This window comes from Squalius cephalus, assembly GCF_949319135.1.
Source record: "Squalius cephalus genome assembly, chromosome: 25".
NCBI classification, from domain to species: domain Eukaryota; kingdom Metazoa; phylum Chordata; class Actinopteri; order Cypriniformes; family Leuciscidae; genus Squalius; species Squalius cephalus.
This window is the reverse complement of record NC_137146.1, coordinates 18884179-18897568: the sequence shown is the minus strand read 5'-3', so window position 1 is coordinate 18897568 and position 13390 is coordinate 18884179. Positions and strand designations below refer to the sequence as shown.

The following is a 13390-nucleotide window of genomic DNA, read 5'->3' as shown; positions in this document are numbered from 1 at the left end:
TCATTAAATAAAACATAATTGAGTAACTTTGAAAACTTAGAAGATTGTGTTTTGATTAAATATTTGACGTTGTAGCGCTGTGAAGTCGTCAAGTCGAAGCAGCTCGACAAGGTTGCCGCTTTTATCAGGTGAGTAATAAACATCTCATTAAATAAAACATAATTGAGTAACTTTGAAAACTTAGAAGATTGTGTTTTGATTAAATATTTGACGTTGTAATAAGTATTTTGTTCTTTTTGGTGAATTGAAATTTCCCGCCAGTTAATGTACGTTACTGTGAAGAATTCTGAGGTAATTTAACAGAGTTAGATCCATTAAGCAGATAACTATTGTTTTTTTTAAATGTCGTTTTTGAAATGTCACGAGTAATGTTAGTTTTACAATTTTTGTTCGTACTAATAAAAATGCCCTAACATTTGAATCTCTTTCCCGATGCGATTCGACAAAACGCAACATAACCAATTATAATTCAAAATTGTGTCCACTAACGTTATGCGAAATTAACATGACGTACATCATTGTTATGTCTTTATCAGTGCAGTTGGATCGTTGAATCGTCGTATACTGTACACAACGAGTTCGCCAGTAACACATTGCGTTCAGAATAACGACTTGCACACGAATGACTCATTTGAACCGCTTAATTTAAGCTATTGAACTTTTCAGTCACTATAGGAATATAAGAGATCATTGAATCATTTAAAATGAACCACAGAGAATGCAAGATGTGAATGAGCTTTGATCATTTAGTAAGACTGGTTAATTCAGTTGGCCATTGTGGGCTGAAAAGTTAGTTGAAGATGATAAAAAGCTTTATTTGATAAAAAAAAAAAAAAAAAAAAAATCCTGTTTGGTTGAATAAGTAATGTTTAATATAACTTATAACTTAATAATTGTCATTTTCATCTAATTTTATTAGAAATAATAATAAGTTGAAGTCATTTTGGTTAAGCCACTTAAAGGAGCTGTATGTAAGAAATGTATTTCAATTAATCATAAAATGGCCCTGATATGTCACTAGACATTTAAGAAATCATGCTCATTTCAAATACTTATATCATTGACAACAGTAGTATGGCCAGGATATTGTCATTTAAAAAGTGAAGTTGCAGCCCTCAACTCTGCCGTGCAAAGGCAAAAGACCGTAACTTCGTTTTTGGTCGAAAATGAGTTATTTATATTTTTGGCACATTCAAGACCTTCTTTATCATGTGGATAAGTATCTTGAATCAATTCCGGGGTTTTTTTCGAGAAAATAATGATTGTCTTAACAGTAACTTCCAAAAGCCCATGAGAAACCAAGGCAGAACACCGTAACATCAGTTACCGCTCTTTGGCTTTGTTTTGGAACGTTCAAATTGAGTTACGGTGCTCTGCCTTTGTTTTGCAGCGCGTCAATATGAAGTTACTGTGCCGGTGTTCAATCAAATAATGCTACCTACCAGATTGTACGGTTACCTGCCTTTATTTTAATGTCCATTAAAATTACGGTGTAGCCTGTGTACTTTGTACAGCTGCCATCAGTCGCTCTAACTTCTGATGTCCTCAGAGCGGTCAGAACATTTAGTAGGCTATGGTCTGAACCCGCTCCATCGACAAACGTGCGATATCGAAGGATTATGCAGAGTTGACAGAAAAACGTTACACATTGCCGTATCAGATGAATACAACCAAGAATTAAAGTTTGGCAAACTAGCTGGCAGAGTGCCAAAACTTCGCCTTCAGCCCCGCCCTAAGCAACACATACGCGGTCGAGTCAACGCTGGACTAATATGTCTATGGAGATATTTTGTCATGTCAAATGTATTAATAATGCCATCAGAATGCAACCAAAGCACATAAGTAGATGGCTATAAATAATTGTAAATCATACAAAATAAATGCCATGATCACTAGATTTTATACAGGTGTTACTATAATGATTTTGTTAATGGTGATCAGCAACTAAATATTGATAATGTGGAAGTTACTGCCTTTTGCCTTGGCATGACTTCTCACTTTTTGCTGACAATACAAAGGCAGAGTAAAGTTACTTTAAAATAGTGGTCAAAAGTCAAGTTTGAGCTCAAGATTTTTTTATGTATATAATTTCCATTACTAAAACATCTATTTGCCAGATTTCCAGTGTCCTACCTATAATTAATTTGGCGGGACAACTAAAAATCTTTAAAGTCATTTTTCTCAGTTCCACACTCTAGCGACTTAAGGTCTTTTGCCTTTGTAGGGCAGAACTGATGTTGATGTTGTCATCTTGTGTTTTGGCCTGAAGCGCCACCCTCCACCTATCTACCAATCACGAAGTCAGTAGTGTTTCGGCATCCGGGTTGCCAGCTCTGCTCTAGTTACCACAGCTGCAGCTCCTCGTAGCAGCCTACGTTCCTGCTGGATCCTGCAGCCTAACTGTACGTTCACACCGCCGCCGACTTGAGCTTCCAAAGTTACCGGAAGTCATTCATTCAGACGAAGTCCGTAGATAATACTAATCTGAGCAGTGCACTATTGTTGTAGAAATGTTGATGATGATTCAGGAAATGCACCAAGTGATGGTGAAAAACTGTAAGACATTCCTTTTCTGCTTGAAGGCTCAGCTGTTCTGGTCACTTAGTTGTATTGTTCAATAATCTTAACAATTAATGATTACTGATATTACTTGGTTGTCTTTTTTCTTTTGTCAGAGTTCTTACCAACAGAGTAATGGCAACAATGAACATGGACGGCTCAGGGGTGAAGAAGGCGTTTGGAAAAACATGGCTATGCCGTGTTATAATAGGTACTACATTACTTTTTTTATGATTAGATGATGTACTGTTGTATCTATCCAGTGTTACCCATTGTGCGGCAAACTTTTTAGCCATCACAGATGCACAGTGGAAATACTGTAGGGGTGTAACAATTAGAGCCCGACCGATATATCGGCGGGCCGATATTATCGGCCGATATTAGGCATTTTCCAAACTACCGGTATCGGCATTTATAATGTCCGATAAATTAATATTTAAAAAATAATGGTATTCGATTTGACATTTGAATATTCGTTTTCTTTTTCTTTTTTTTTGCACACCTGGGATCCCCCGCGAAACTGTTCTCATTCGCGCTTGAATAAGGCTGGCGGCGACACACTGACTGCGTGGCGTGAGCGTCTCAGCTGCGTGGCATGTCCGTTTTTATTTCAGCTCCCATGTTAACAGGTTGGAGTTTGCACACTGCCTGCGTGAGACACGTGTCTAAAATGCGGCTCAAGCCACGCGGAAAGGCTAGAGCGCAGAACAGTTTGTATGGACTGAAGTGCATGCCTGAGCTTGTGTTTTGGGTTAAGCTGCGTTGCTTTGACATTGTAGAAAATAAAATAATATTAGAAACAAAATGTATTAGCCTTTTTACCCCTTATTATCAATCTAAATTAATCTCGTTTTTAATTTAACTTAATTATTGTTTTTCTGTATTTAAATGTAGTTTTTCTTTATTTAAATTTATTTTTTTCTTTATTTAAATTTATTTTTTCTTTATTTAAATTTCATTTTTCTTTATTTAAATTTAGTTTTTTCTTTATTTAAATTTAGTTTTCCTTTATTTAAATTTCGTTTTTCTTTATTTAAATTTCGTTCCTCTTTATTTAAATCTACCCTTTAACTGTGTCAGTAATTTGTTAGTCAGAACAATATTAGACTACCTTAAAAGTGTTGCTTAATTTAACAGACGTGTGCGGTTTATATCACTGCAGTGTCCGTTCTCGGAGCATAATGGATAAGTTGGCATTGCTTTATTTCGTTTTCAAATACATTTAAGAGAAAAGACTTGTCAAGAAGCTTATTTTATTAATAATTTCATTTATATAACTTTTGGTTCATCTTTGTTTTTATTATTCGGGCAACAAGTTTGTTTTTGGACATTTGTTTTCTTTTTAAATTGCTGTTGGTCATTTGATTGACTGTTTAAAACACAATAGATATCATCAATGCACTTTTTGGATAAAACTGCGGTGTATTTTGGCCACGATCAATGCATTGTCACTTTAATTCAGTGTAAGCGGCGCAGCAAAAATAGACTCGGCGCCGAAACCCCCGCTGCACTGCTGTTCACGCGACGCTCCTGCTGGACGCTCACACGCTGCTCCTGCTCCCGGTGTGAATGCACTCATTGATTAACATGGACGCCGAAAAAAATACGCGCTGCTCACGCGCCAGCCCTGCCCGCGTGAGTTGCACCGCTTCCCGCTCGCGCTGTTCTGTAGTTTACTAAAAGTTTATTAATTCTGAATGTGTTGCGTCTCGCGTGTCCATCTATATTGCACCAAATGCGACACTACACTCCCTTGTGAAGTCGATTGGATGAACGGTTCTCGAAATAATCAAAATGCAAACGGACATTTGACAGACGCTTTTATCAAAAGCGACTTACATTGCATTTCAAGGTACACATTTACAATCTTATCAGTTCTTGCTTTGAACCCATGACCACACACACACGGAATGACCTTTGTCTTGTTTAATAATAATACAAATGTTGATGATAATAATCATCATCATTGATTTTTTTTTATTATTAGCCTACTGTCAATATTAATAATAATAGTTGATTTTTTTTTTTTTTTTGTTCAAAGGTTGTTTTCATATCTTAAGTTTGTATTTTTATATATTATATTTATCAGAACTGTTCATGTTTTGTTACACGTTTCTGGATTTTTTTAAAATATATATATATCGGCCGATATATCGGAATATCGGATTTTTAAATCACCAAATATTTGTATCGGTATCGGCCTTAAAAATCCTTTATCGGTCGGGCTCTAGTAACAATTAATTGTGCAATTATTATGCTCAGTTTCTCAATAAATTACGGTCAAATGCTGCCACATCCAAGAGCCAGAGGATGCTCTCATGCATAAACTCAAAATATGCAGTTGTTTATCTACAAATTTTCAGACAATATTAAAAGCACAGGTTTTAAATGTGTGAATTATGTTATACCTATGCCACCTTTGATGGGTAGCACTTATTATCAGTTTAATTTTTCATCTGAAAAACGAAAAGTTAGACATTGAAAAATTGGATTCAGTTTTTCTGTTTTCCTGCTGTTGCAGCTCACTTGAAAAGAATGGTGAGGAGGATCACTGAGCCACTCGATGGTTATCCATGCTTATTTAAAAAGTTAATTACTTTGTGGATTTACAGTACATGTACAAGTGATGCTTGCTGAAAAATGTATGCTGTATTTTAATGTCTTAAAATGAGTGCTAATTGTGGCTTTATATTCATTAAGGTGCTGTACAGCAGTCGAAACCTTCTGCGTCAGAGGCCGAAATAAAGAAATACATGGGCAGCTATCTCCGGTCTGCTCCTGATAGATATGGGGGTATGGGACAGCTAAAGGGGAAATCAGCCGTTGAGGTCTGTTCAGACTCTGAATAAGTAGAATGCACCTATTGTTTATCTACAATGTTTCTGTTCATTAATTTGTTTATCTATGAAACAAATTACAAAACTGGTTTTATTTTAATTTAACTTGCTCTTTGTTTTTAAATGTCTTGAGAGCTTTGATGTAAAAACCTGTAATATGTAAAATGTTGTTGTGATGACACAAAATGTAATGCAGTTATCAATATATATATATATATAAACCAGTGGATTTAATAAAACACGTCTTGCATTTAATACTGTTTTGTCATTATTCTTGTGGTCTAGAATAGGACATCAATGTGTTAAAAAATATTTAAAAAAAATGCAAATCAAATGAATGTCAAAACTTGACGTCAATTTAATGTCAAGTTTTGACATCGATTTGATTTGCATTTTTGACCAATTCTTTGATGACTATGTTTGACGTCAATTTGATGTCTATTTGACATCAATTGCCCGCTGGGTGTGTCATAAAAGTCGGTTTTAAGAAAATATAGATGAACATCTCAATTACAGGAAATTTATCAAAAATAAATAATATATAAATAATATAAAATACAATATAAGCTAAAACTATAATATAAATCATGTAAACTCATGTCTCAACTTTCACAGCTAGTGATACCGCTAGCCAGGCCCGGAGTGGGTAATCGGGAGAATCGGGAGTATTCCCGGTGGGCCGCTTCACTTTTGGGCCGGTCGAGGAATTTTTTTTTTATTTTTTTTATTTTTTACATTTCAATGTCACATTAGTTACATTAGGATACACACGTTCCGCATTCTGCCACCACAGCGCGCAACTCAGCATGGGTTGTACCATGTGAGGGAGTTCTCCCCTCCCCTCCTATAGAAATGGTTGGGTCCATAGCCCGTCTTTTCAAAACGTTTTCTCAGGGAGGCTTCCGCGGCTCCGCCGGCGCCTACTGATAGCTGGGCCGGCCGTAACGGTACGCGTCAGGGTCAGGATGGATGGGAGGAAGAGGCCAGGAGGTATGCAGCTTTGTTTCCGCCACAGAATAAAACATTTTAAAAGATAATTGCGACTTTTTATCTCGAGTTTACATCTCGCAATTCTGACTTTTTTTCTCAGAATTGCGAGATATAAAGTCAGAATTGCCTGAAATAAAGTCGCAATTGCGTGTTATAAAGTCAGAATTGTGAGATATAAAGTCAGAATTGCCTGAAATAAAGTTGCAATTGCGTGTTATAAAGAATTGTGAGATATAGAGTCAGAATTGCGTGATATAAAGTCGCAATTGCTTCTTATAAAGTCAGAATTGCAAGATATAAAATCAGAACTGCCTGAAATAAAGTCGCAATTGCTTATAAAGTCAGAACTGCAGATATAGAGTCAGAATTGTGTGATATAAAGTCATAAAACGTGTTATAAAGTCAGAATTGCGAAATATAAAGTCAGAATTGTGTGATATAAAGTCGCAATTGCTTATAAAGTCAGAACTGCCAGATATAGAGTCAGAATTGTGTGATATAAAATCATAAAACGTGTTATAAAGTCAGAATTGCAAATTATAAAGTCAGAATTGTGTGAAATAAAGTCGCAATTGCTTATAAAGTCAGAACTGCAAGATATAAAGTCAGAATTGTGTGATATAAAGTAGCAATTGCGTGTTATAAAGTCAGAATTGCGAAATATAAAGTCAGAATTGCGAAATATAAAGTCAGAATTGCGAAATATAACGTCAGAATTGTGTGAAAAAGTTGCAGTTGCTTCTTATGCTTCTTATAAAGTCTAAGTGAATTATTATTTAACCTTTACATTATTTGTTAACCCATGGTATTAATACTAACTACACAATAGTACGAGCTGAACTGTTGCTTCATTTATCCAATTTTAAAAAAGTGCTAATTTGGAATTCCACCATGGAAAAAGTGGGCCGGTCTTGGGCCTGAAACTCCCGGGCTGAAAAGTGGCCCCACTCCGGCCCTGCCGCTAGCTATTTTAGTCTGACTGACTCTGTCCGGTGGCCAACTACTATAGGTATAATTATATAATGACCAAATACAACCATAAACAAATGTTCAGTCTTACATGTGAAAGGTAATTCCCGGAGACCTGTTTTCTATTTGGTATCAGTTTTCAGAATCAGATTGAGATTTATAGCCAAGTATGCTTACACACACAAGTAATTTATCTTGGTGACAGAAGCTCCATAGTACAGTGCACAGACAGAATGACAACAACAAGACACAGATAATAAAAATGAAGTGAAAAAAAAAGTAAAAAAAAAAAAAAAAAACAGATTCGGATTTCCTTTCCGTCATGGCCGCTGCCCTTCCAGAACTTTGTCCCGTCATGGCCGCCGCCCTTGCAGAGTCTCGTCCCGCCGAGACCGTCCTTCCAGAGCCTCGTCCCAAGATGGCCGCTGCCATTCCAGAGCCTCATCCCAAGATGGTTGCCGTCGCACCTGAGCCTTCATCCAGTGCTGTGTTCCAGTCCAAAATTGTCATACCCTTCACTCGCTAACTTCCCTCTGTCTCGTTCACTCGGATGTACGTCATTGCTTACGTTGCATGAGTGGCCACTACTGGCGGAAACTGCAATGGGCTGAATTGGAATGTCCTAAGCCCTTGATCACTTGGAATCAGCTATGGAGTTGATTTATTATAATTTTTTTTTTGTTTTTTTAAATAATTTGTTTAATGCAGCATCCAAATGTTTATAGGTGTGTTTGGGTTGTTTTAAATGAAAAAAAATATAATTAATATATCATAGAGTTGTCTGTTGTGGTGGTGATTAGACGAGATATGTGGTGACGTCACAATCGTACTGCATTGTGGGACATATAGGTCCCTCATTCACTTCATGAAGTGGAACACACTTCAAAATGGCGACAGGGATTCCCCCAAGGGGAAGTGCTTAGGGAAGTTGGCAAGTGCGTGTCTAAAAGTGGACTGGAACGCAGCCCAGGATGGCCGCCATCGCGCATGAGCCATCGTGCAAGATGGCTGCCGCCGCGCCTGAATGTCCTCCTACATTGTCCAGCGAGGAGCCCGCCTGAGGGGCCGTCTCTGCCATGGCCGTCTTAGCTGGTCACCTGCTAATCCGACATCGCCCTGGAGTCTGCACCCACCTGCTTACACCAGTCTAGGCTCCAGGGCACCTGCCCCCCCTCCCCGGTTAGATCATCTACAGCGGGGGAGTACTGTTACAGGTTCCTGCACTACACTTCCCATCACTTTCCTCTGTTCCCACCTGCATGTCATTCCTGATCACACACACCTGCACCTCATCACTATCATCGTCACCACCACTATAAAGACACACTCTTCACCTCTGTTCATCTCGTTCATACGAAGAGGAATACCCTGCTATTGCTAATCTTATTTCTCCAGCGTCTCCACTCCAGCGTCTTCATCTCAATTGCCTCCAGTGTTCTTTGTTCCAGCCATCTGTCTCACTCACAATCAGTCTCCATACATCGCCTGCACACCGCTCTCCAAAGTATCATTGTTCATATCACTTACCTGCATTCTGTCTCCACTCATGTTGTCAAACTCCTGTTAACTTCATTATCCATCTCTTGAGTCTGCTTCCGTGACAGGTGGAGGTTAAAAATGTATAAATATATGTGCTATGTATTATAAATATACTGGTATCGAGTACTTATTATATCTACGACATTAGACTCATGCGTCTGTGGTCGCTGTACTAATGATTTTATAATGTCTAAACAAATCTAAACGAGGGACCCCCCTGTCACAGGGGGACGAAGTGCCCTCGCACTATATTAATAGTGCAGCTCTATGCAATAAATGTTAATCTTTTTTTCTGTTTGAAATTGATTTTTTCAAAGACCTTTGTAAGTGCAACACTATGGAGGACGAAACCTGCAAAAACAATAAATAAATAAATAAATAAATTCACAAAATTATACATAGATAAATATATAAATACATAAATGTGCAAATAAATACATAAATCCACATATTCCTGCATAAATAAATATATAAATAATGAATTGTGCGAGGAGATAAATAATTAAATAAACAAAACGAATGTTAGGGAAATGTTAAAGGAAATGCTAAACTGAAAGTTTACATGCTAATGAGAGGGTGTCAATCAAACATCAGAAGGCGGTCTCTATGATACTGTAATGAAGTGACATTGGATAAATGCATTGTTATGACTGTTGTGTGTGGGGGGGGGGAGGGATTTGAGGGAAGAGTGGGTTGAGTTAATGGATTGTTCGCACCCAGTGTTGCCAGATGTACGATAATTATCGTATTTGTACGATAATTTTGACCTCTGTACGATGTACGATCAATAATGGAAAAAAACCTATAATGTACGATAATTTCAGAACTGTGTGACACTTCAAATGATCGTCGTTGTAATAGGACTTCTCATTGATCTAGCCGTGGATTCTACGTCTACCGGGGGAAGAACGTGTGGAGAGAGGGAGCGAGAGACCTTGCGTGTGTGTGCTAGTGTGCCTCACGAAGCGCATGTAAGGACAACCAATTCTTAACCAATCATTTGTAAGTGCGGGCGGGCTTTTTAGCGCAATTTTCCTACGGACAAAATTGCGATTGTTAACTCATGATTTCTGTTCTGTCTGTGCGCACCAATCTTGCACTTCTATCTCCTCCTCAACCAGACCACGGTTTTCGGCATTATGTTAAGGAAGGTCTAATCTCGGGAACGCACACAAAAAAAAAAAAAAAAAAAAAAAACACCATAAAAACATTTACTATCTCTTAGTGTTGTGATCCCATGACGTCAGAAAATTGCGCTAAAACACTCACTGAGTTTTTATTACTTGTTTTATCTATAGGCTACTCCCGAACCAGTCTGACATGTTTGGTAACTGCATGAATTATATTAAATAAAGATTATTGTTTCTACCCCTGTGATGTTGTTTGCTTTGTAGAGTAGATTTTTCTAGCCGCAACAATTTGTCCGAACCTTCTAGGTTTATTACAATAGGCTACCATTGGCTGACACTGTTAAAAATAGTAGTAGGCTACGCTATCTGCTGATTATAATCTCTTCATCAGAGTAGATGCATTTATACACGCTTTAGGTTAGGGCAGTAAAGTTAGTTTTAGGTTTGATATTCCTGCATATTCGCCTAGGCTGCTAAAGGGACCGTCTGCAAATTCCACTCACAGTCCATAAACGTCCAATCATTCAATCAAATGAACGATATTTACAATTATAGTAAATGACTTGTGGGAACACTGCCTTACTGTATATGAGCTTCTGCCAATATCTCGCTTGTACAGTAAACTATTATTTTTATTATATTTAGAAATAGGCCTACTGCAACTCACCAAAAGTTTTTTTTTCATGTTTCAAAGGTTGTAGTACGTTCCTAGTGAACAACTGACTTATTACAGGTGAGATTTTGCAAATACCTAATTTAACGTATGTACAGTTCACAATTATTTTTTAGAAAAAAATACTGTAATTCACCAAAAGGGGTTTTTCATGTTTCAAACAAAGGTTGTAGTATGTTCCTAGTGACAAGAATGACTATCTTAATGTATGTACAGTAGGCCTACACAATTCTATTTTAGAAAAAAAAATACTGTAATTCACCAAAAGGGTTTTTTCATGTTTCAAAGGTTGTAATACGTTCCTAGTGACGAGTTAATTAGAGTAATTTTTTATGAAAAAACAAAACAAAAAAACAAATCGTACTGTAAATACATGAAGGGAGATTGGCACAATTTCACCTGTAGTAAATGAGTCACTAGGAACATACTCCTTTGAAACATGGAAAAAGAAAAAAAAAACTTAAGATGAGTTACAGCAATTTTTCCCCAAAAAATAATAGTTTACTGTACAAGCGAGATATCGACAGAAGCTCATATACAGCAAGTCAGTCTTCCCCCAAAAAATATATTTGCATTTAATACCTAGTGGGCAGGCTGACTTACTGTATATGAGCTTCTGTCAATATCTCGCTTGTACAGTAAACAAGGTTTTTTTCTTTTCTTTTTCTTTTTTTTTTTTTTTTTTTTTTTTTTAGAAATAAACAGTGTAATTCATCAAAAGTTTTTTTCTTTTTTTTTTTTTCTTCATGTTTCAAAGGTTGTAGTAGCCTACATTAATGACCAGATTGACTTACTATAGGTGAGATTTTGCATTTCTCACCACTCATAAGAAATAAAGTCAGTCATAAGTCAGTCTGGTCACTAGGAACGTACTACAACTTTTGAAACATGAAAAAAAAAAAAAACTTTTTGGTGAATCACAGTAATTTATTTTATTTCTAAAAATAACAGGTTACTGTATAGGCATACAGTACCTAACAAAAATATTTTCAGCGGATAATGTTAGAATTACCCACCTACCCCAATTGTGGACTTTGCTCCTAAAACAATTACCTACAAAGTAAGCCAAAATTCTTTGTTTTGTACAAAGTTTTGCCTCAGTTTTGATATCAGTTTAGGCCCATAGATTTCCGTGTGCAGCGCGCCCTCTGCCGTCTGCAAATCTCTCTCCAGTGTGATTAGTAACACAGCAACGCTGTTCCGTTTCCAAGCGCAACCCAAAATTACTCTTCTCGCTACCGTTCACTGCAAATATTTCAGTCGTGAACATCATTCCCACTTTATTTTCATGCCTACTGATTATCGAGCCTTATGTTAACGCAATATATTTCATTCTAGAGTCGTTTATTTTCACTCCTTGTCACGATAAAACTCCGCATCACCCTGCTGTAATGGTAAGTAGCTTAGCCAGCTAACATTAGCTAATCTGATGGGAAACTTAATAAAAAATCATGTGTGTGGCTACATTTTACCAGTTTATTAGCATACGCGTTATTTCTGAATAATAAATGGATGCGATCTAAAAATAAGCAGTTTAAGAGTGGGAAAAGAGTGAATACTAGCCCGATCTAGAAGATGACACCAGTAACTTTAGCTAGCTGCTAATGCTTTCAGGCCATTGAAACCAGTAAATGCAATGTGAGTTCAGTGTAGCATAATACTGATATATTTTCTTTATTATAAGCAATATCAAATCATAAGCTGTTCAGAAATCAGCGTAATTTGTGCGAAGGGGTTATAGACCAGAGCAAACAGTAATCACTCCCCTATAATGTCATTATTGATATAATTAACCAGTAAAAGTGTTTTATTTAAATGCTGTTTTAATAAGAGACACCTATAGATAATAAATTTAAAATTACTGAATTGGAAAATTTTGTCACATAAAACTCCTAATTTGCTTGTTTGACATAAGTGTATTCATTTAATTATGTGTAAATTTGAAAATCTTTGAACCCGATAGTAAGTCAGCTTCAAGGTTGTTTGAATTTTACAATGATATAATATTCTTATAGCTCTTAGTACAGTGAGTTGGTGTTAAAGTGTCATTCAGCCAGAAGAGGGCGCTGTTTCTCTGTAGTAAGATTTTTTCCACAAACTTTGTCTGTAAAGCTGTTAACCATTAAATACAATATCCTGTGGCTTTCCCTATAGGCTGATTTTGGGTTTAATGAGCTCCATCAGAATGAGATGATAAACTACATGCGCTTTGCCCGCTCTAAACGGGCCTTGAGACTGAAGACAATCGACTCCTGCTTCCAAGACTTGAAGGACAGTAGGTGAGAGAATGCAAGCCTATGTCATTTTTGTATTCACAATTACTCTTTTTCCATCTTTAAAGGGTCTTCTCTGACTTTACCCCCCTCTCTACTTCCATATTAAAGGCTCATAGAGGAGACTTATACAGTGGATGAGGTGTCTGACATGCTTGACGGGCTGCAGGTGCTGGTGCGTGGAGAAGTGGAGATGGAACTCATAAACACAGCTCACACTAACGTACTTCTGCTGCGACAACTCTTTTCCCAGGCGGAGAAATTCTATCTGAGACTGCAAACAGACATTTCTGAGCTGGAGAACAGGTGAGGAAAAGGAAGAAACGATTTGTTGTTACTTCCATTTCATTGCAACTATTTCGAGGAGAAACAAACGATCTGATAATAGAAATGTATAGAATTATAGTAAAAGTCTTTTTC

The 13390-nt window shown here is 37.0% G+C and overlaps 1 protein-coding gene across 3 annotated transcripts in view; it reads left to right on the top strand.

Moving 5' to 3' along the window:
- The first annotated feature begins 11854 nt into the window (after positions 1-11854).
- Positions 11855-13390, top strand: part of lztfl1 (leucine zipper transcription factor-like 1) — a 37817-nt gene continuing 36281 nt past the window's right edge. For 2 of the 3 annotated variants that reach the window (XM_079862627.1, XM_079862625.1), the window contains exons 1-3: positions 11862-12091; positions 12852-12976; positions 13082-13276. In XM_079862627.1, the coding sequence (XP_079718753.1) occupies positions 12089-12091; positions 12852-12976; positions 13082-13276 (323 nt within the window). In that variant the 5' untranslated portion in view covers positions 11862-12088. Of the gene's footprint in view, positions 12092-12851; positions 12977-13081; positions 13277-13390 lie in introns of all 3 variants that reach the window. The other variant, XM_079862626.1, reaches the window with a different exon arrangement.